Source organism: Nomia melanderi, chromosome 12 (assembly GCF_051020985.1).
Source record: "Nomia melanderi isolate GNS246 chromosome 12, iyNomMela1, whole genome shotgun sequence".
NCBI classification, from domain to species: Eukaryota; Metazoa; Arthropoda; class Insecta; order Hymenoptera; family Halictidae; genus Nomia; species Nomia melanderi.
The window spans coordinates 12,838,207-12,860,550 of record NC_135010.1 but is presented as its reverse complement, the minus strand read 5'-3'; the positions used below and the strand labels follow the sequence as shown (position 1 = coordinate 12,860,550).

The 22,344-nt window shown below is 45.9% G+C and overlaps 1 protein-coding gene across 3 annotated transcripts in view; it reads left to right on the top strand.

Annotated features, from left to right (window-relative positions):
* The window catches only part of Syn1 (Syntrophin-like 1), a 412,539-nt gene extending 396,520 nt beyond the window's left edge, over positions 1 to 16,019 (top strand). For all 3 annotated transcript variants that reach the window (XM_076372582.1, XM_076372583.1, XM_076372581.1), the window contains exons 6-8: positions 8,595 to 8,809; positions 10,027 to 10,244; positions 12,038 to 16,019. In XM_076372582.1, the coding sequence (XP_076228697.1) occupies positions 8,595 to 8,809; positions 10,027 to 10,244; positions 12,038 to 12,130 (526 nt within the window). In that variant the 3' untranslated portion in view covers positions 12,131 to 16,019. The remainder of the gene's footprint in view (positions 1 to 8,594; positions 8,810 to 10,026; positions 10,245 to 12,037) is intronic.
* The last annotated feature ends 6,325 nt before the right edge of the window (positions 16,020 to 22,344 follow it).

Here is a 22,344-nt window from a genome sequence, read left to right as displayed (position 1 = left end):
AGAATTTTTTTATTCATTTGTTGGTTGGGTTTAGTAGTCAGTGGAACGTGTTCGATGATGATTGATAGAAATTTTGAGGATTTTTAGGATGTATCGATGATTTAACTCTTTGCACTCGAGGGGCGACTAAGAAAAATTCAATATAAAATTTTGCATCAGGTACTAACAAATGAAAGAAACAAAACAACTCTGCATAATTTATGCAAGGTGTTTCTTTATGTAAGTTGCAAATATTGTTAATATTTCGTCAGAAACAATGAATGCTTGTAATGGAGAATATTGTCGGGTGCAAAGGGTTAATTGGTGAATGCACGTTTTTCGATTTTAGAAAAGTGTAGGTGTTTGTAACGTTTGGGTTGAATTTAGTGATTATTGTAATTGGAGTTTGAAGGTTTCTAGTGATAATTTATGAAGGAGAGTTGATTGAAGTGAATAGGTTCGGTATGAATCGCAGTAAATGTGAACGAGGAATGTTTCAGTTAATTAAAGAGAAATATTAAGTCTTTCTGTCGATGATTATTAAAGTACCCGTTTCAATAAAGACATTCTGTATTATTTTGCATTAAAGTAGACGATTCTATTTAATGAAACACTAAATCCATTTCTGCTGGCCCGAGGACTAAATAAACCTTCCACCGTCACGTTCCACCTTTCGAACCAAGGAAGATTATTAATCCTCGTTTCGCGAACACGTTAAAGCGCGAGGAGAATCAGCAGGGCATTCTCCCTCTGCTACAAAGAAACTCAAACGTTCCATTAAAAGATCTAACTTAAATACCCGGCTCGACTCGGAAACTTTCGAACGTTGAGGGTAGTTAAGAAAACATTCAGCGAAGATTCTAATAAACGTTTCGAAACGCGGACAAAGAACTATCGCGGAACAATAGGGGACTCGATCGTTTCTCGAATTCCTGAATTGCCCATTAATTTCTTTCACAATTGTGTTTGATGAAACTGCTTCGTCGTTAAGAATTCAGTAGGGAAAGAAACGGAGCTGAAACTTGAACTATCTCTGCGTTTACTCGGAAGGTTAACGATTGGTAATAAAAAAGTGATACTTAAGTTGTATTTTAAAAAGTATAATTCTATTTATGTTTATACTTGTATTATTTCTACGTTTACTCTAAAGATTAACGATTGATAATAAAAAAGTGATACTTAAGTTATATTTTCAAAAATATAATTCTGTTGAAATTTCCATCACTAGTCTGACACGATATTATATTTGTACTATCTCTACGTTTACTCTAAAGATTAACGATTGATAATAAAAAAGTAATACTTAAGTCATACCTTAAAAAATACCATTCTGTTCACATTTCCATCACTAGTCTGACACGGTATTACAAGACAAAGGGTTAATACGTTCATTCTTTCCTGATTCCGTAAACTTTCTGCTCGAAGGTTCCCTTAAGCGACACGTGGTTTGTTTGTCACGGCTACGAAGTTAACCACCGCGTAAACGCGGGATCAGTTTTACGCGAGAACTTGCTCCGGCATTCGACGCCTCGAATTGGATTCTCATCGCGAACAGTGGATCCGCGCCGGCGGTTAATTCGCTCGTTTCTTTGTCACGATTCCACGGTTTCGGTCTCCGCGGGGAACGACGTTATGAAAGGGGTATGGCACCCGGGGAGAGGTGGGGAGGATAATCTGGATTCCCGCGGGAAATGGTCTCGCGGAAGACAGAAGTCGTCATTTCGAGCTCATTAATCTTCGGCCGCGGACGCCCGAAACAATGACTGGCTGTTAAACTGTTTCCATTGGATCGCGTATTGCGAGCGGCGCGCGCAATTCCTCGAGAAATTGCGATATAGAACGGTTATTCTCTTCCTCCCAGTTTTTCGGTATCGTTTTCGACGTATTTCATTCGCGACGGTGTCTGCCGGCTGAGTGTGATTCTAATGGAAGTTTTATGGTTCGAGTGGATCAGGGAAATGGAGGATTTATAAAAGGTTAACGAAAGGGACTCGGATTAGAGGTGATTAATGTGTTAGAACGTGACTAATTCTTGTTTCCAGTATCGAACAAATTTGAGTTCTTAACACTTAAGCCTAGAAAGAACTGTAATTACAACCTCCTCCATTATCTTCAATTGAACTCATTCAATCAATTCGGTTAGAAACTGTATTTTGTAAAAACAAGCATTTGATGGACTGCAAATAATCCGATTTCAAGACATACTAAGAAACAGAAGAAAAGATAAACAGAAAGGCAATACGTTGCTAAGTTAATACTCAGTAATTTAATGATTACCGAGAATCTTACTAAAAGGAGATTTCAAGAAAAAATTCAGTTTCTCACAATCTTGCTGTTGTATTATGAAATTACCTGTCGAGAAGCGAAGGAAGTAATTCTGGTTTCGTTGAAGCCGGGATTACTCTCCCGGTTACGAGAAAAACGCAACCGATGCATGTCTGAAATGTTCTATAAACAGTTTCCTCGCGTACGCCGGGCTTTGTGTATCCAAAGCATTCGCAGCCGGGATATTCGGGCGAGAGGAGGAACACCGCAGAGAAATTTATTGTTTAAGAGGCGCTTCAGGCTCGGGCCCAGTACTCTTTCTTCCGTTTCGGCTTCTTTCGGAGCGAACGAAAGCAAAAGGAAGAGGCTGGCCAACAGCTACAAAGAAACCGAGCGGAGGAAGAGAGATATATTCGCGGGGAACGGTAATTTATTGGATCGCCTTTGGCCATGATTCGAGATTCGCCGGACCGATCGAATCGTCGTTCGCACCGCCCTCGATGTGGCTCGTTCGATTTGCGAAACAACGAGTATACCTCTCGAGATATCGGTCTGTCGAGAATATCGCTACTATCTGTGCTTTAACCCAATGACGAGTACAATGACGAGTGAGACTCGTGACGAAGATTTCGAAACTTATTTAACAAGAATCAATGTTGTTCACGGATCAGAGCAAACTACTTTGTTATTATCAGTGTATTATCTACAAATGAAATTTCCACCTCGAGTAGAACGGAAAATTTTGTATTTCTTACAAACTGTCGATAGTAAAATATTACACGAGCTTAGTAACGAAAGTAAATAGTACGTCGGTTAACATAGTTACAACGTAGCAAATATAATAATAGGAAAAGTCATTTCAAAATCAAAAGTCAATAAATACTGGAAACACAGATTAAACCTGAGCAATAGAGAAGGAAGTGTCGGACGAAAGAATTAAGAAAATTAACACTTCAATAGAAGGGTGATTAATTATTTTATTAAAGAAAGGAATCGACGAATAAATTGAACGTGAGAAGGAAAATGAGTGATACCAAGGATCGTTGAATTTATTCTGGAATTAATGTAGAATTTTTCGATGGAAGGAGGACGAAGAAAATTTGTGAAAACGGCGAAGAAATTGAAGAACGGAAAGAAAAAGGATGTAACCGAGCGGAAAGCGAGCGGAATACACGCAGAGTTACCAGTCAGATGCGAGCGCGTAGTGTGAAAGATGGGGTTTCGATAATCGAACGGTGAACCGGATCAATTAAACCCCCCGGGTGGACATTAATTATTGAAGGTGTCGTCGACAGTTTCCTATCGCACGTGCGATCGAAGCGCAATATTCGGGACGAGTTCAGGATTTTCGCCTGCGGACTCGTCTTCGTCCTTCTCCAATCTTCCTCCAATCTTCTCGCTCATCGTCCTTCCATTTTCTGTCCGCGACCACCCTTCCCATCACACCGTGCGATCTTTCTCAACGATTTTCGTTTTCCTCCCTGCTCGAATCGAACGGCGTTGGTTCGAGCAGTTCTAAACAGAAAGCGTAATTTGTCGGGAAATCGACGGAGACACAAATCGCGGTGACGTCAACTGTATCATTGACAACTATGGATCGCTGTTCTGTCGAGTATATTAATGGAATTACAGTCGACATATCCTGGTTTTCATTCAATTGTCACACATCCGAACGGAATACGGGAATTTTAGATAATTAAATCCTTCATGAACAATCCGGCTATGATTTCGAGCCATCGAATCGTTTAACAGATATTATAATTAAATATGATATAGTACCGTTGATAAAATTACCGAAGGATATCGTTCCTGGGCAGTGGACCAGCGTTTCGAATTTTCGAGTTAATGTGACCGGCGTTCGCGTGCGCTCATATAAAATGTTATTAATAACGCATATTGCGAGAAGACGTGTGTAATTAACAGTGAATTTTGTTGCTAATAATCGGCCGTCATTAATTTCCAACGGCTTTTGTAACGATCGGGAACAAATTCGCGGCTACGAATCCGTTACGCGAATAGCGGCACACGGTCTGTTGTTATCCCAGCGGCAGCCACTCGCGCTCTTTTCATTCGGAAAGTTGGCACACCCGTGACATTATACGACGCACAATTTTATTTCACGCTTATTACTGTCAAACAACTTGTTATCAACGCGAGAGAGAGACGAACAACAACGCGCGTACACCTCCCCCTTCTTCGCGACCCTCCCGCGCTCGCGGTCTCACCCAATTATAACGTTAACAACGAGCTTGAAAACAACAAGCTAACACAGTTTAACCGTGTTCCCATTTTTCGCGCCGAATATTTCCACCGGCGGAATACATTCCCGTGGCCCTCTTTGAAAATCGAGTTTCCCTTGGTTGAGGGGGTTCATTATACACCTCAGAATTTTCCGCGAACATTGTTTTTGTGATTTACACACCGCGGCAGGCATGCACGATTGAAACTTCAGTGACGCGTTGCAGCTTAATTAACCATTCCGAATCCTTCCACGTTTTTAAACCTTTGGAAACGATTTTCTTTTCATCACTGGAATTTCTTGAATTAGTGGAACTCCTGGGAAATTATTCTTGTTTGTTGATTTACTCCTGATAAACCTGATTAATATTTATACTCTCTGATTATACTTTTTCCTTGTCATACATCAACAACAACACATACAGTACCAATTAATTTATTGCAATTTTCCTATCAAACTCGCTTTTTCCCCAGCCGATTCCTTTTTTCTTTCATATAATTATACTAATTTTGTATGATATTGTTATTGCTACTTCCTAGAAACTTAATTATCATACTAATTTTTTATGTTATTGTTGCTATTTTCCAGTCAATTAATTAGTATCACAATTTTTATAACATTGTCGCGCTAAATTTCCCAAGAAAATCACAATATTCGAATGCATATCAGAAAATCAAATGAAAAAATCAGAAAATACACAAACGACGCACCGAGGATTCGAACCCCGGTCAGCCGGACGCCAGTCAAGTGCTCTACGCGATCACCCATCGAGCACCGATCGCAAACAGACCATATTTTTGGTATTTATTCCACAAGCCCATCACTCCCCGCTCTCCTTCTAATTCCCTATCGCTTCCACAAGCTTACCCTTAACAAATAAACCATGCTCACCCCTTGATCATTGAAAAGCGCCAACCCTATCATTCCCATCTTACCCTGAAAAGGGCGCCCAAACTCTTGATCACTGTCAAACTGCTCAATCGCCCAACAAATAATCTTCCGCCCCAGACAAATTGCTTCCCCTGTAAATCGATTATCGAACCATTATCAACTACCATATAAAGGGGGCGACAGCGCGCACACGGGGGTGGCCTTTGAGAAAGTCGAGCGCGACGATGCGCGTCTCTGGTCCAGCTTCGACAGACGGGAAAAGGGAGGAGGAAATCCCGAGGGAAAAACCGGCAAAGAAAAAGATGGCGTCGCAAGGGGATGAGTGCTGGGGGGTTGGTGAACGGCTGGGAAACGGTCGCACCGAAAAGCTATTTCCGGTCGAAGGGGTCCGCGTATCGGGGGGGGGGGGCGCCCAGAGAAGCTACGAAATGGCCGACTTAAGGAAGTTTTACTGCGAGACAAACCGGAAGTGATTCGGCAACGACCGAAACACTTCTTTCTCGGTCCGGCGACGGGGGTGGAAGAAAGTTTGCTCCCTTTGGCTTCCGCTCCGTTCCTTTTCGCCGGGATTACGGGACCTCGGACGGACATCCATTCTCGTTTAACGCCTTTATTTACCGACGGCTGCCTCCTTCACCCCTTCCCGCCGTTCTTACCCTCCGCCGACCCCCTTTTTCTCTCTGCAGTTGTATATTTCTCTTTCGCCCCCGTGGCTTTTCGCCGCACTCGTTTATTTCTCTCCTCCTTCGTCCGTTTTTTTTCCCCCGTCCCTCTTTCGTCCTTCTTACCGTTATCCTCGAGGTCGAGTGTCGACGCTCGATTATCGATGGACAACGCGGGAAATTGTCGATCCCCGGGAATCCACGGGAGCATCTTTATTCGAGGATTTTGCCGATCGTTGTTTATACAGGGGCTCTTGAATTTGGTGTTGGTTGCCGGCGACGGTGTATTTTTCTTCGGTTTTTGGGAAGATCTTGGATATACGGCGCTGTAGAGTCTCGTGGATCTTTTTGCCGGCGCTTCGAGGATTTCCGGAGATTTAAGACAGTCATTCTTCATTCTTCAACATTCTGAAATATTGTTTGATCCTTCCTCGACGGTTGCAAACATCTTTCAAACCGTTTGAAAGCCGAGACTGTAAATTCTACTTTGTGGAAGACGACTTGTAGCAAATTTCCAGGCTTCTTAAAGTTACTGTAGCTGAAAATTTCGATGTAGACAATTGTAGATATCGCTGTACGGAGATGTGTGTTGGAAATAGCAATTCTTTCGAAGCAAAACCGGTTTGGTGGATTATATCCCGAGGAAGACACCGTCCGAGCCTTCAACGCACAATCGCTGGGATCATTACTATTCTCAGCCCGTTGAATCCATCGCGACGCGGGAGTCTTAATGCATTCGCCGCTCCCGTAATTCCCTCACGAAGTCCGCGCGCAATCGGCGTTCCCCTCGCGACGCGGAAACTTTCCCGTTTCGAGACATCGACTATCAGAAGTGGAAAACGTTCCGAGCCACGGAGAATCCGTCGAACGGGATCCACCGGGAACGCTCGAGCCCGGGATTGCACCCGCAGGAGCTCATACGTTATTCGACGCGCACCACGGTGTCCCGCTATAACGGGTGTCTGCGAAACACTTGCCTGTCAGGTTTACTTGACATTCACACCGTGTTTGACATGCTGCATCCTTCGTTCCATTTTAACGGTAGCTTAACCAATATTGTTGAAACCCTTATTGAAACGATGATAATATTAACATTGAATATTTTTACATCTTTCATACTATTAAATGTTACTATTTAAACAAGCAGATCTTAACGATGTCTATATTCCCATATATCTATAACTAAAATCTAATTACACAACATACGAAGCCCACAGTCCAATCCGAACAGCACTCAAAAGACGCAACAGCTTATTACCTGTAATGTATTCGAAAATGTCCCGGACCATTAGATTAAACGATGCTTTCCGAGGAAATCTGCATCCCGCCAAGATCCATCTCGTCAGCTCGACGCTAAACATCTCCGACATAACCGCCGCGAAACCCGAGCGCGAACTCTCGACAACCCAGAAACATCGAAAGCCACTAGCGGAGCGCATTCAGGGAAACACACAGAAACACCGTGCGGGGGTGTGAGAAAGTCGCGGCGAAGTGGGTGGGAGCCGAAGTGGGTCGGCCCGACACGTATCCACCGCGTCAGCGTGCCGAGAATTCTCTTCGAAGGTAAATTACCTCGTCATGCGATCCGGCCTCGATCGTAAAAATCGCTCGCGGCTTTATTGCGCGCCGGGACGAAGCCGACCGTGACCGGTGGACGTGAACGAGACCGACGCGGAGGTCGGCGGCGGGGGTCGGGGGCGCGACGAGACCGGACTTTTTCAAGCCCCGGCGCGAAATCCGGCGGCCCCGGCTGCAATCTGCCCACTGACGAATGGTCCTGACGTACGCGCGGGGGCTCACGCCGCGAGATTTATAGATTTTTTCGGGGAGACACTGAAAAAATGCCGCTCCGGCGACTCCGACGTCGGCCACCGGCGAAAAGGAGCGAAAAAAAAGCGACGAGCCGCTGGGCCGACATAATGGCGTTCGCTCGGGCGCGCGCGCGCGCGCGCCGCTGCCGTACAAATGGCGACCGCGTTCCTCTTGATGATCCGCGGGATCACGCCTGGATTTCGCGGGAAATTTCGCGCCACGGGGTACCGTAGGTAATTGATGATTCTTCCGGGCTCTCGATCGACCGACGCATCCACCGCAGTGGATTTATATTGTAGCTGAAGCGACTGATTGAGAACGCGTCGCCGCGTGGTAAATTAAGTGTTCGGGATTTTTCGGGTTTGCTGAGTTTGAAGTTTTTGAGGAATTGTGTTTGAGGTTTGAGTTGCTCGGAGGCTAATGTAGTTAAGCAGGAAGGAAGAATTGGGAAGATCCTTCGCTAACTAGGAAGGATATTTATGCTATTAAAATGTAGATCAGCATTGGCTTCTGAGGAATTCAATTGTGAAATAAAGCATTTAAAAGCATTGAACATTTGAAATGATTTTGGAAATAAACAGTTTCACTTGAGTACTATGACGAATATCCAAAGAAACTGAAAATAATCTATTGTCACAATTTTTATAGTGATTACATATGAATCGTATTAAATGCTCGGTAGTTCTACTATTAACATTCTACTGAAGATTTCTCTTTACTCAAGACACCGATTGTAATGATTGCAGACTGGTGTCCTCCCCAACCAGGCAAAACGAGGCAGGCAGCAGCAGTAGCAGCGCGACGCAGCACGCAGCAACATTCGCAGTGCGCGTAGGCACGATCGACGGCGTCGTGACGCATCATCTGCGCGCGGAGACGCGCCGGGACCTCGCTACGTGGGCCAGAATGATCGTCAACGGCTGCCACGCGGCCGCTCACTCGTTACGCGAATATACTGTTCGTGAGTATTCATTTACCCCTTGTTCCTCTCGTTCTTTCACGGGGTAAATCTAACAGAAATCGCTCAGCCGAAAGATACTACTGCACCACGAGCATGATTCATCCCCGACAAAAACAACCGCAATTACGAAAACAAATACATATCACAGTGAAACAAGTACAAGATTCATATAGAAAACAAAACAATTGCAAACATAGACACCCGACAATACGCGCGAGACCAGAATCCATCTCACCCAGAATTACCCTGCGCCGCGTCGAAACGAGAATCCGCCCCGTATAATAATAACACCGGCGGAACGTCGAGCAGCATAAAACCTCTTCAATTACGGGCCAAAACCAGAGCCGGACACCTAGCCGCAGAAATTTTCATTAGTTTTATTATTCCGCTGGCAGAGAACTGTGCCAAATAAAGCGTCAAATTAATCGCGCCCCGAAATTCCTGGACATCGATCAAACTGTCCGCTGGTCCCCCGGCGGCGCGGGCGGAGACGGGAGCCGAAGGGGCCAAGTCGAACAAATATTTTCCTATTTTGTTCCCGTGGCGTAATCGTTCGTTCCACCGGCGGAGTGTCCCGCGTACGCGCTCGAACGTGAAATAACGCGCGCGAGGGAGAACAACGGCGGGGCCGCACGCTCGCATAGATCTTCCGGCACGCGTAGGAGTGGGCTGCTCCGGGAGCTCTCTCCTCTCGTTGTCCTCCGGCGCGCTCCGCTTCGATGAATTTTAATTCCCTTTCGCCGCGGCAACGACGCCCGGCAATAATAAATCGAGATTAATGCCGAAAACCGGGGCTTCCCGGCGTCTACGCTCTCGTCGCGGCCATCGATCATCGCACGCGTGCTCCTCTTCCTATCGCGAAGACACGGGAAACTGCGGGAAGAAATATCGCCGTGCGTCGAGGCTCGTTGGAATTACTGGCGGTCCACTGGAAATGATGGAATTCGAATGGTGAACTTCAGCTTTCGAAATTGGGTCACTGTTCTCGCGGAAATCGGTTGCAGCGATCGAAAAGCAAGGGAATTTTCCGATGTCGAATGCGTTTGACGCGGTTTTGATACTGTTTGATGTGAATTTCTTGGGAAATATGCTTGTAGATTTAGAGTAATGATAAATATAGAGGATGAAATAAGGGTAGAATTTTAGAATAAAGGTTGAAATTCGATTCACGAGTTTTAAATGATGAATTTTCAATGTTCTTCCTTTTCTACTTGCAGGATGCACGTGGCAAGGCAAAGCCTGCCAACTGGTCGTGAACCACGAGGACGGTTTCGCGTTGTTCGCTGCTGGGACGAGAGGGGTGGGCGGCAACGGGGTGAGTCCGGGTTCACCGCCGACACCCTTATGGAGAAGATCGTTCGACAAGCTGAAAATGTCCGCGGACGACGGCGCGCGTCTGCTGTGGCTGGATTTTGGCGGCGAAGATGGCGAGATTGTGAGTGACAAATCAGATACTTTGCGAACAGTAACCTCTTTTGTGGAATTCAATAATTGACATGAATCAATATAAATAATCATATAATATGTACAACTACTAATACAAGAAAAATGAGTACACAACGAAGAAACAGAGAATATAAAAATCTACACGCAATGAACCACACCCAGCAGGATCAGTCGCAACGAACCTCTCTTACCTTTGACCGCACCCTCAGGCCGAAGTTCGCTCACGTGCGCCTTTCTTTCGACTGTCCTCGCCGTACAAACGTATCAAACTTTCACCCTTCGCACTAGAAACACAAACAGTTCCTTAACACGTTGAATGCTCGATTTCATACAGTAAAATATACAAAATGACAAAAATACGATATTAAATCATTTGACTGAATTGCATTATTATTAACCTTAACACGTTGAAATGCCCGACACCACACTTTCGCTTCAGACCTCGAAACGAATGAAAAGTGTAATAAATGACAAATAAGAGACGAGATAAAATTCCCTCCGTACACTTGCGACTTCACACCGGCGAGGATCGGCGTCTGGCGGTGACGTGCACGATAATTGGCCGACAAATGGAATCGCGATCGGGTCTCCAGTCCTTGCGGAAAGAAAAGACGCTTCGGTTCCTTTCACCGGCGGCCGGAAGTATTCGGAATTTTATTATAATCGACTCGGCGCATCGAGATTATTATCGTGAAAACGACGGCCGCGCACCGGGGTAATCCCATTGTGGCTGTCGCTGTCAAAGAACCACCCCCTCCGCCGCCGGGGATGCGTATTTTACATCCTCCCCCTGAACACTGTCACCGTCCGGCTCCTTTCGATGGCCATTCGCGGCCGTGGAACGGGAAGGGGCGAATCATCGGCGGAGAATCCGCCGCGACAGACGTCTCGATGGAAAAATTATTCCACTCTCGAGCAGCCTGAAAACGAGGCCGCGAAACGGGAATCCTTCGAGCGCCGTGCTCCTTGGAATTTTTATTAAGTCCTGCGAAATGGGAGTTCGACATCGCGGCTCGGAAACAATAAAGGGCAACAGGGAAGATCGGTTTCTCGAGGGTTGCACAATTAATTAGGTTGCGTGGGAATTAATTGGTTCCGAGAGACGTTTTGGGTAGGAGTGTGGAGTTTCATTTTACAGATGAATACATTGGACTCATTTTTCCTGTAATAAATTGTTGATGGGGAAGTGTAATTGGTGCAATGAGGAAGAAGGTTGATGAGTAGGATAAAATTGTGGGAAGCAAGGGATATTAGGAAATTGGAAGTCTTCCAGGTTTCTGTAGTGTTTTAATATTTTTCTTAGATCTTCGTTTAATGAGATAATATTAAATTACATTGAACCCTTTGGCTACGAATGTAGTGTCGTGTTTGTAAGAAAGTGTACTGAAACCATGAAAACACTGAATTGAACTAGAGGAAACTAAGATAATCAGAGTTATGTAATATATGACTAACAGAAGATGTAATTGTTGGATCATACTTCGCTGCAATTATTGTGAATAAAATTTAATGTCCACCGAAAGCAAAATGTTCGAGCGCCAACAGTAGCCAATGGGTTAATATGGTTTATTTCGAAAGTGGCTGAACTCCACTTGAAAAACATCAAAAACCCGTTGAGAAATGAAAAGATTATTCAGAATCGTAAGCATTACATTAACTTGGTTTTCTTGAAAAATGGACTCAAGCCACTTTCAAAATAAACAGCGCATATATTCGTAACATCCACCAAATGATAGTAAAGTGAAAATGGTGCACGAATAACGACGGCACTAAAATTTCCAGGAGCTGGACCTCGAGAGCTGTCCAAAGCCGATCGTGTTCGTCCTGCACAACTTCCTGTCTGCGAAGATCCACCGGCTTGGGCTGAGCGCATAGGGGTACGAGGGGGCCCCGTCGGAGGCCCCCGACCTGCCGCCCCACACCACCAGGTCCGTCACCAGCGTCTTCCTCCACTGAACTCCATAAATCGGTTGAAACGAGGGAGAGAGGCGACAGAGAGACAGACCGAGGGCGAGCCAGGCACGACAGAAAGAGGAAAACGCAGAGACTTCAGCGGACGAGAGGAGCGAGTAAAGTTCCACCGGGATGGACTCTAAACTCCGGTGTGATCCACGGCTCCTGCAGCTTTCCAACCAGTTTCTCCGAAAGTTGATGTTCGAGTGGGTCGATCGTGGGACGATCGTAACGCTAGCGCGAGCGTGAACCGACACACAACAGCAGCAGCAGCAGCAGCAGCAGCAGCAGAGGAGAGAAAAAAAGACTCTTTCCGAAGCTAACGAAAGAACGACAAACAGAGATCGAAAGAAAGTATACCCGGGCGATCAACGTCGACGATCCAGACTCTAAGGACCGTCGACACGAAGCCATCCAAACGCGCGCGATTATCGAAAGGAAAGTACACACCCTACAGCTGGACCACCTGGTCCGTGCTCGAACGGGGGAAAAACAGTCGTAACTAATCAACGCGCCTAAGTAACCAATTAAAACTATACTACCTAACGCTAAGTATGAGTAACGGAAGGGACGCGGGGCGAGAGACCGGGCGCCCGACTCCAGGTGACGATCCTGGACGAGAAACAGGGCGCGCGGCCGACTAGAAAAGAAGCTAATCAGTTACTGTCCAACCGTGCGTTGCCCGTTGGCTCTTGAATTCCACTCCGCGAGCCTCGCGGCGCTGGCTTCGTCCCCTTTAATCCATCGGGAACTCTCCCCGCTAATCGTTCGGGAAAGGTGAACAAGTTTAAAGGTGAAAGGGAGAGGACACGGGGAGCTAACTACGAAGTTCAGAGGATCGCGAAGGGGATGGGAGTTGTTCTTGGTCCCTGGCGAACGAGCCGCACGAAGTTTCCGATCGAAGGGACTTCCCGGGCTGACGCGTTCCGATGTTCGGGGATGAAAACGTCGTGAATTATTTCCGATACCGCCGCTATCGATGCTGCCGCCCGGGCGAAGTGATTACGCCGCGAGCTTTTCGGGCTCTCCGTTCGCCCGGGCCGAGGAAAAGGATGCAGCTCCGGGATCAGCCCGAATCGGACGGAGAAAGTTCCGAGACCAGCTGGCCGAGTCCTGGAGCCATCCGGCGGACGATAATGATCGCGCGGATCCTTCCGTCGGGGCCGTCGTCTACCAGCGGAGTGGTTTCGAGAGGGGCCGCGAGGGGAGCTCGATCCTCTCGCGCCTCGTCAGCCGGAGCGAACGGGCCGGACGTTAATAGTTGTTTTATACGATTCGTATTCTTAAACGCGAGTAAGTGTAAGATGCCAAGAAACGTCGATGTGTATACTGGTAGCTTGGACTCCGGGCTCGATCGCCCTCCCTCCTCGAGTAACTCGCGGCAGAGTGGCTGATTATAGTGGCTGATCTTCCGTTGGTCGCTTCCATGATGTCCGGGACACCTAACTCCTTCAGGCCTCTTCATCCTCGTTCCTTCTCGAAACTGGGAGAGCAGGTTTGTGAGAACAAGTTCCTATGATCATATCCACGGAAACAATATCGCACCGATGTGCTCATCGAACAGATACATTCGATACATAATTTCATTGATTTCCCTGATGACAGCTCCTACGATTATTCTTCCATTTACACTGTGTCCGCTCGCAGAACCGTGATTCCTGGAGGAAGACAAGGCTCCGCCCGACTGGCAGGGAATTCGACGATCCTGCCAGGTCGGGAAAGCTTGCATTCCTAAGTCATCATCCCACGCGACTTGTAAATAAAACATAATCTTCCTCGAGCTTCACTGTGAATCAGGATACTCTTCACAGTGATAGGCAGCTCGCTCCTTAGACGAAGATCCCGAAATTCTCACGTAGACGAGACAGCGTTGCACTCTGGGGCGCGGAGGATTCAGAACGTCGACTCCGCGAGAGGGCTATTCGAAAGAAAGTAAAGCAAAATCTGTCGCTCTCTCGCGGAGAGCGCAGTGGCTCTCTCGCGAGGAAGGAAACGTCTCTCCCTCGAGTCCTCCGGAACCCAGGAAAACCGCCTCGACCGATCACCTTCATACGAAACCATGCCCATCGCCGGGGGCGAAGTGTCGCGAAGATTGTAAAGAAACCAGGAATCCAATCTCGCCGCGAGTTACCCCCGCAAAATAGAGAATCATCCTCGCGAGCGAGAACTAAAGGAAGAGGGAGGGATATCGGGCCGGGCCAAAAGATTTATTCGCATTACGAGGCTACTCGCTGCAGCCCGGAGCCACGAAGAAGTTATATCAAAGCGATGATTGTCCGTGTAAGAGTGAGGGAAATTTCCTTTCATCATCTGTATAAATCCGACGAGAGAAAGGGAGAGAAAGAGAGAGAGAGAGAGAGAAAGAAAGATAGAGAGAAAGACAGAGAGAAAGAGTGTGAGTGATAGAGTGAGGACGGAGGGGTGAGGCGGATGGTGTCCGGAGGGCAGCCCGATCGCCACCGGATAGCACTCTTCCCGTCGGATCCCCTTTAACCGCGAATTGTTGAGTGTTACCAGAGCGGCCGTACAATAATAAGATTTCGACATTAAGTAGAACATATCAACGAAGCCACGTGTACCATTGTTCATTGTGTCCATCGGTCGCCTCCCGGCGCCGATTCCTCCCCGCGGCCGCCGAATAGGAACCGCCGCAGCGGAGGGAGTCCTCGGATCGGCCTCGTTATTTCTGTACATAGACCGCCTGCTCCCGGAGTCGCCGCGAACAACGTCGACTGAAGCTCGATCGTTTGCCGGTCTCCGCGGCCAAACGACTCTCCTCGTTCCTTGCGCCCCGCGCGAGCCGTTTCGAGGATCCTCTAGGATCCCCAACGAGACTCTCCGTCGTCGAACGTTGATTTGTATAGGATTTCTCTCCTTTTTTCCATTCCTCCTTTCTTCGCGTTTCTCTTGTTTGTTTTTTTTCGGGAGGTTCGGGCATCGATCCCCGAGAGGCGGAAGGACGATTAAAATCGAGAGCCGGCGAGGTTGCTTCTCGAAGACACGGGATCGTCGCGTGGAAATATTTAACGAAGTGTCCGCCGGACCGATCCGACGGGAGCACGAGGACGCATCGGTTGACGCGTCGATGCGCGGGGATTCCTTCGCGTGTATCGTTCTCGATCGAGGGAAGACGCGGACGGGCGGAATGAAAGGAGAATTACTCGCCGAAGCGAGGAAATAATGAATTCGCTCCGGGGGAAATTGGGAGTTCGCCGACGCGTTAATCGAAAAATCCAACGAATCGCCGCGAGGGGAAGAGGCTGTCCGTTCGGAGCTGAACCGAGGGCGTGGGCGGAGATGTTTCCCGGGCCAGGGTTTTCGGGGGCAGAGGTCGCAAAGTAGAAAAACCTGTAAATGAGCGGACACGTCGGGACGAATTAATTTAACGCTTCCGCGCGATTTAATCGGCAGAGAGCGGCCGCGAAAGGAACGCGGCGCTGGGCCGCGCGTCACGCGCATTCACGCACACACACGTACACATACAGGCACACACTGGATCCTACATGGAGGGACACACGGAGAGACACGGCCACGTACCGGGGAGCATTAACATTTCACACACGCCTAGGGGAACGAAGAGCAACGTCATTAAGCGCGAGATAAGTTCGGAACATCGACGATTCAGTTGAAAGGATTTGCGCGTAAGCTGTGTATTTTTCTAATGATTTAGGACGTCCGCGGCTCGGCGGACGCGCCCGTTTTTTGCCCGGGTTTACGGGACACACGCAGTCCTCTTACGTTTCCATTTTCTCTAGGTTTAAGAGACGTTAACGTGTATATCTATGAGTTACCAAATAAATGAGAGCGGTTAGAAAAACTGTGCGAGTTCGTCAGTGCACCCTTGACATCTTTCACTTTGCAGGTAATCCGAATGGACTTCGGTGTTCGTCCTACTGTACGTCTGTCGAGGAATATATAGAAAATGTGTAATATTGAAATAAGAGTTTAGATGCTTCTTTTATTTCAGTAACGTAGCGTATCTGCCGGAAGTCTCACGAAGTTTGTTTCAACGATGTCGGCTGTAGCGAACTTGGAGATTAATCCAAAGAAGCTTCTAAAATAGATGTATAGAATACTTTGAAGAAGTAGAGCATCTGTATCGCAAGATATGAATAGCTAGATCCTATAGAAGCTCGATAGAAGTTTTAAAAATTCTATAGAATTTTTAAATTTTCTTAAAAAGAATAAAAATAGAATAAAAAATTCTATAGAATATTTAACACTTCTATCGAGCTTCTATAGAATCTAGCTATTCATCCTATCTTACGATACAGATACTATTCATCTATTTCACAAACTTCTTCGAATTAATTTTAAAATTCAATTTTTAAATTTCCTTAAAAATTCTATAGAAGCTCTAAATCGATAGAAGCCGATGCTACTCGAAACATCGGCGAACGATCGTAACGCAGAAAATAGCTTTACGTAGTCGAATAACGAAGGTAAGTCTATCTTAATATCCTCCATTCAACTTCCCGATGCATCTAGGTTCGCTTTATATTTATTTCCACAGATTGACATAAACTTAGCTTTGAATATTCCACGTAAAATTGAAAATCCACGAGAACCGTTTCCGGTATCGGCTCTCAGCGCATCTGATCCAAAGTGAACCCGGTCCATCGAGGTCTCACGAAAGACACACACACGGAGACACGCGCGCGCACACTTACCGCCGACTAATTTCCCACCCCCGTATACTAATGCAGCTGGTGTCCAACTCAAATAACCGACCATCGAATATTCATCGACGGTATCGGCCCTAGCCCGCGGAAAGTTCGGGCGTCCGTGTGTTGACCCTGCAATCGATAAACCCGCGATCGCTCGGCTAGAAATACGTCTGTGAATTCAGAAGGAACCGGGGCTCGGCCGGGGAGGGCGGCGGAACAGAAAACTTCGGAGACTTTGTCATTTTTATCGGCAGGCCCGGTATCCGCATCCCGTGATTGGCTCGCGAAACTTTTCTGATCTGTCTTCCGTCCTCCTCCGAGGGGCACGCGCTCGGCAACCCCTCGCAGCCCCTTCTCTCGCGAGCTCCTCGCATCTAAATCATCCTCACGCTCCGTGACACCCGTTAGAACGACGGCCCCCGTCGGTTCCTAACTTGTATTGCATTTCGAATATTTTGAAACTATTTCCAAATATCGATTTCACCCTTACCATTTCATGTTTTTCGATGCTATAATAATCCTAGATATTTCTAAACGTACTGTGGATATCAAATATCAATTTCGCTATTTTATGTCTTTCGATACTATAATAATCCTAGATATTTCTAAATGTACCGTGGATATTTAAAGCATAGTTAAATCAAAGCTTTACTGATTATTCAAATGAACACGTTTAACGTTAAGCGCCATGTCAGTCATTGGTGGCTTCTAAATGACTAGGAAACAATCGTAACAAGATAACCGATGTGAAATGAAAGTGTTTAATAACGTAACTAGGTTGATAATAGTGTAATGCGAACATTGTAACGTCAAATTAATAATTGTTCCTGCTTTTCTGTGCTACAAAAGAAAAACTCTACAGGAAAGCGCTTAAGATTTCCGTGGCGCTTAACGTGTTAAACGAATAAACCTCGTGAAGCTTTAATATTCGATACCATTGGATTGCAATTTCTATTATCAGATCGCTGGAACAGTTCCTAATTCCGTGTCCGCTTTAAATCATCAACCGGAATCCCGCAGAACTGTCAGAATTCTCTGTGCAAGACACTTCGAAGCAAATTCCACACACCGCTCGTCAAACAGAAGACCGGGCCGCCATGGCTCGCAGCGCGATCGCCGCAGAATAATCCCCCGGACCCGAAGACAATCATCATCCCCGTCCACCGCAAAGGTTCAACGTGCCTAGGCGTTATAAATTCGAGAAAGAATCGGCCGCAAATCAGGGTACCAGCATGGGCGGGAGCCATCGTGCGGCAACCGCAAAGCGTTCAGCCACGGCCGAACGGCGCGACGCGGTGGACGTCGACGGCGGCCGCCGCCGCCGCCGGTTTGACAGCGAGATTTTTTTTCCCCCCAACGAGTTCGGTTGTTTGCGGCACGGGACACCCATGGGAGAGGAAAGGGGGGCGGATCGAATTTGGAGGCGCGTCACGGCCCCGTGTACAACGAAATAACCTTCGGCCGCTTCGATTTGCATTTCAATCGGCCGCCCTAACATTTCGGCCGCGATCCCCATCGGAAAAAATTGCGACGCCGCCCTACAGCTCGCGATTATCAGCTCGCAATGCGAGCGGAGCATTCTAGGCGAGACTGCCGGCTGAATTTGTAAAAATAGGGATGCTGCTTTTATTGGGAACTTGCTCGGAGGGAGCTCGGTTGCCGAGACTCGCCAGAGTTCGAGGTGATTCGGGTTGGAGAACCGTTTGTTTCACGTTATTGAGAGGATAGGGGTGCAGGAATTAGAATTTTTAGGGTTTTAGGAGGAATTGGGTTTTCATGTTTCGGAGAATTGATTTTGTGAAGCAACGTGTTGGAGTTTTCTAATTTCTTGCGTTGCAAGCTGCTACAATGTCCATATTTCAAAGAATTATAACTTCCTGTATTAGAACTTGACAATTTTCAAATTTCAGAGAGCATACACTGAAAAGAATTGCAATTCCTTACGTTGCAAGCTGTTATGATTTTTATTTCTTGTGCTGCAAGCTGTTACAGTTTTAATTCCTTGCGTTGCAACCCGTTACAGTTCCCACATTTCAGAGAATTATAACTACCTGCATCAGAACTCGACAATTTCCAAATTTCAGAGAGCATACGCTTAAAAGAATTGCAATTCCTTACGTTGCAAACTATTACAGTTTTAATTTCTTACGTTGCAAGCTGTTATAGTTTCAATTTCTTACGTTGCCACCCGTTAGAATTTCCACGTTTCAAAGAATCATAACTTCCTGCATCAGAACCCGACAATTCCCAAATCTCATAGAGCACTTAAAAGAATTACAATTCCTTCTTTTCGAACCTCCGAGCAGTACGGATTCCGTGCGACCGGTAGTTCACGCGAATCGAGGCCGAAACGCGACAAAGATGTTTGGAGCGGTTGATTAAAGGCGACACACCCAGCGGCCATTCTCCGCGCGGAAGGCGTGTCCGCGTGCAGCGGTTTCGCGCGGAAATCTCTGTACGTTAATTGAAAATCGAGCCAGGGAGTGAACCGAGCCGCCTCCCTATCGGGCGGTAACTTAACGAAAGTTTACGCGGGCCTAGTTATTTACAACGTGCCGGTCCGCGATAACGTTGCCCTTTCATTTCGTCGTTTTATTTATTCGCCTCGTCTCGCCGCGAACGAACGATTTAAAGATTATGCATCGCGGCCGGCGCGTATAATTCGCGTTTGTTATCCCGCATCATGGGAACGCGTAATGACACGTTCGTTCCATACAGTTTCGCTGGCAGACCGCGATTAGAGGGGCATTGTGTCAACGCGGGGACAATAAATTTGACACCGAAAAGCTGAGAGACCGCTCTTTATATCCGAAATCACACGGACGACGCGCGACGGTTTAATATTCCATAACTAAATCGGTACAATTGATTTTATACAGATAGAAATTATATATACATACTTTAACCCTGTTCGTGACGGTTCAAACTCGATCGAATTCGACTGAAATTGATATAATGGACTGGCCCATTGATTCGTTCGAACGCGGCGCCATTATAAATTGATCAGCCGCCGAATTAGGGCAATAGGAATTCGATAATGCTATCGATACACCGCGGGTCTACTTGGAATAATTGGAACTCGATAGAATTAGAAACTGACCTCGTTGGGGATTTGAATATTGGAGAAGAATCGATAAATGTATTATTGATCTATGTTAAACCTAGATAACTAAACATTCGTCTGAATAGTCTATCGACTTCCGCCGCTAATATCTACCAAGACTATAAATGTTAATCTTCTAATTAAAATCTAGTAATATATCTCTTAAATTATATTACTTTGAAATAAATCAACGAAATATAAGAATAAACAAGTCTTTGACCAGTTAAGCGTGGAATTAATTTGAAAAATCTCTCATTATGCGCGCAATAAAATCAAATAATGAAGTGTACACTCGTTAAATGCAGGCCAAATGCACTTAAAACATATCCTAACGAGAAACTAAAGCGAAACGAAGAAGAATTACATGTTTCTCTCAAAAAATAAATAGTCCATCGTTGAAAAAGTTAGCAGCATTAAGAGTTTCAAGATGACGTGTATACTCGACGAACACAGTTAACTGGTTAACTCATAATCAGCGAGGCAAAAGTTTAGTTACACAGTAACACTGATTTAAGTTCAGTCATCGAGGATTGAATGATTGAAAACCGATGGGTTCGAGAATCTGATACGGATTTCAAGTTTAAGTAACGTGCTTGTGATTCAATCCGGACGGAAAAGACACAGAAAAGGAGGAATCGGCTAATTTGTCCAATCGGAATGCAATGGGGGTCGAAAGCGGAGGTACGACGTAACAAGAAAGCTTTTCAAGAACGGCTGATCGATCGTCGAGAGCTTAAAGCTCGATTGCGGCACAATACGACGCCGGCGCCGCGATAATTCCTTGGGTTTTGCCGTGGTCAGTCTCACGAAGCCCGCAAGAAACGCTCTCTATCGGAATGCAAATTCGAGGCGGGCTCGAGCGGCAATCTCAACCTGAGCCGCACGTAATTTTGATTTCACGAAATTCCACTTTATCGAAGCCGATCCATTGCTCCCCGGAACGTACCGGCTCGAGACGTTTCGACTCGTGAACCTCATTAACCCCCCGCCCTTATGACTTCTTTAATAACTCCGCTCGGAAATACTTATTCGTCTCGTAGAGAAAACGAGTTCGTTACGAATGCATGTTATTTCTAAATGTTAAGCACTTGATCGACCGTTTTAAGATACCGTATAGGTAGTGAAATTAGAAAATTTAAATTTATCGTTAGCGAGTAATAGATTGGAGTCTTATTTTAAATATTATTTAAATAGAATCGTTTAATAGATAATTAGAATGTTTAATTAGAGAAGTTTAAGTATTGAAATAACAGGGAGACATCTTTAAGATACCGTATAGGTAGTGAAATTAGAAAATTTAAATTTACCGTAAGCGAGTAATAGGTTGAAGTCTTATTTCAAATATTATTTAAATAGAATCATTATTTTTAAGGCGTCGTTTTATTTGACATGGATTCGAATGAAAGTTTGAGTCGCTGATAAAGAATCTAAAGGAATGTTTAATTAGAGAAGTTTAAATATTGATATAACAGGGAGGAACTGTTTAATTTGAACAGAAAATGACTGAGATTTATATTTATTCGAGAGAATGTGGAATTTCTGTAAGTGTGACTCGATATTATAATTACTCGTAATAGATTCAATTAGAAAGTAAGTTCGAAAGTCCGAGGGCGAAGTTGAAGTCGAAAATCGCGAACAACTTCTTCCAAGAGCCCGGGCCTCGAACAATATTACGAAAGCCGTTATTTAATCTTTAAAGATACGACGATACGGCATGCAACGTTTCATGCGCGAATCCGATAAATTTGTAACAAGGAGGGCGAAATTTTAATCGGCCTATATAAGGCCCCGAGAAGGAAATTGACCGGCGACTCGTTAAACGAACTGGTAATTGCCATGCAACACGTTGCAACCGCGCCGCGATCCCCCGGATGACTAACGATCATTAAAGAACTCGCTAAACAATGTCAGTTCCACGTTAGCGATGCGTTCAAGCAAACAGTGCGCGGCCAACGAAACTCGTAATTATAAAACCTGATAACCCCGCTGTATCGACATCAAATCAGTTGCCGAATTCTCGTCTGTATCGAGTTCCACGTCGGCCGCCGTCGAAATTGTTCGAAATTATACATCACCAGAAATTCGGCACGACTAATTCCAGCGTCGGGTTAGCATCAAATGTCGAACAGCCACCGATCTTCTGTTCCCGATATATCTCTCGTTACAAACATTTCCGCTAGGGCAGAAATTTCAATGATTTCGAGCCCGATCGAGCCGTGCGATTATAAATAAGAATATAATCCCGGAGTTCGGTTACAATGAAATTTCGAACGGTTCGTCCTAAATACGTCTAAAGTGTCTCGTTATAGAAACATCCATAGTTTCTATTCGTCATTGGAATTACCATCGGTGGTACAGGAATATAT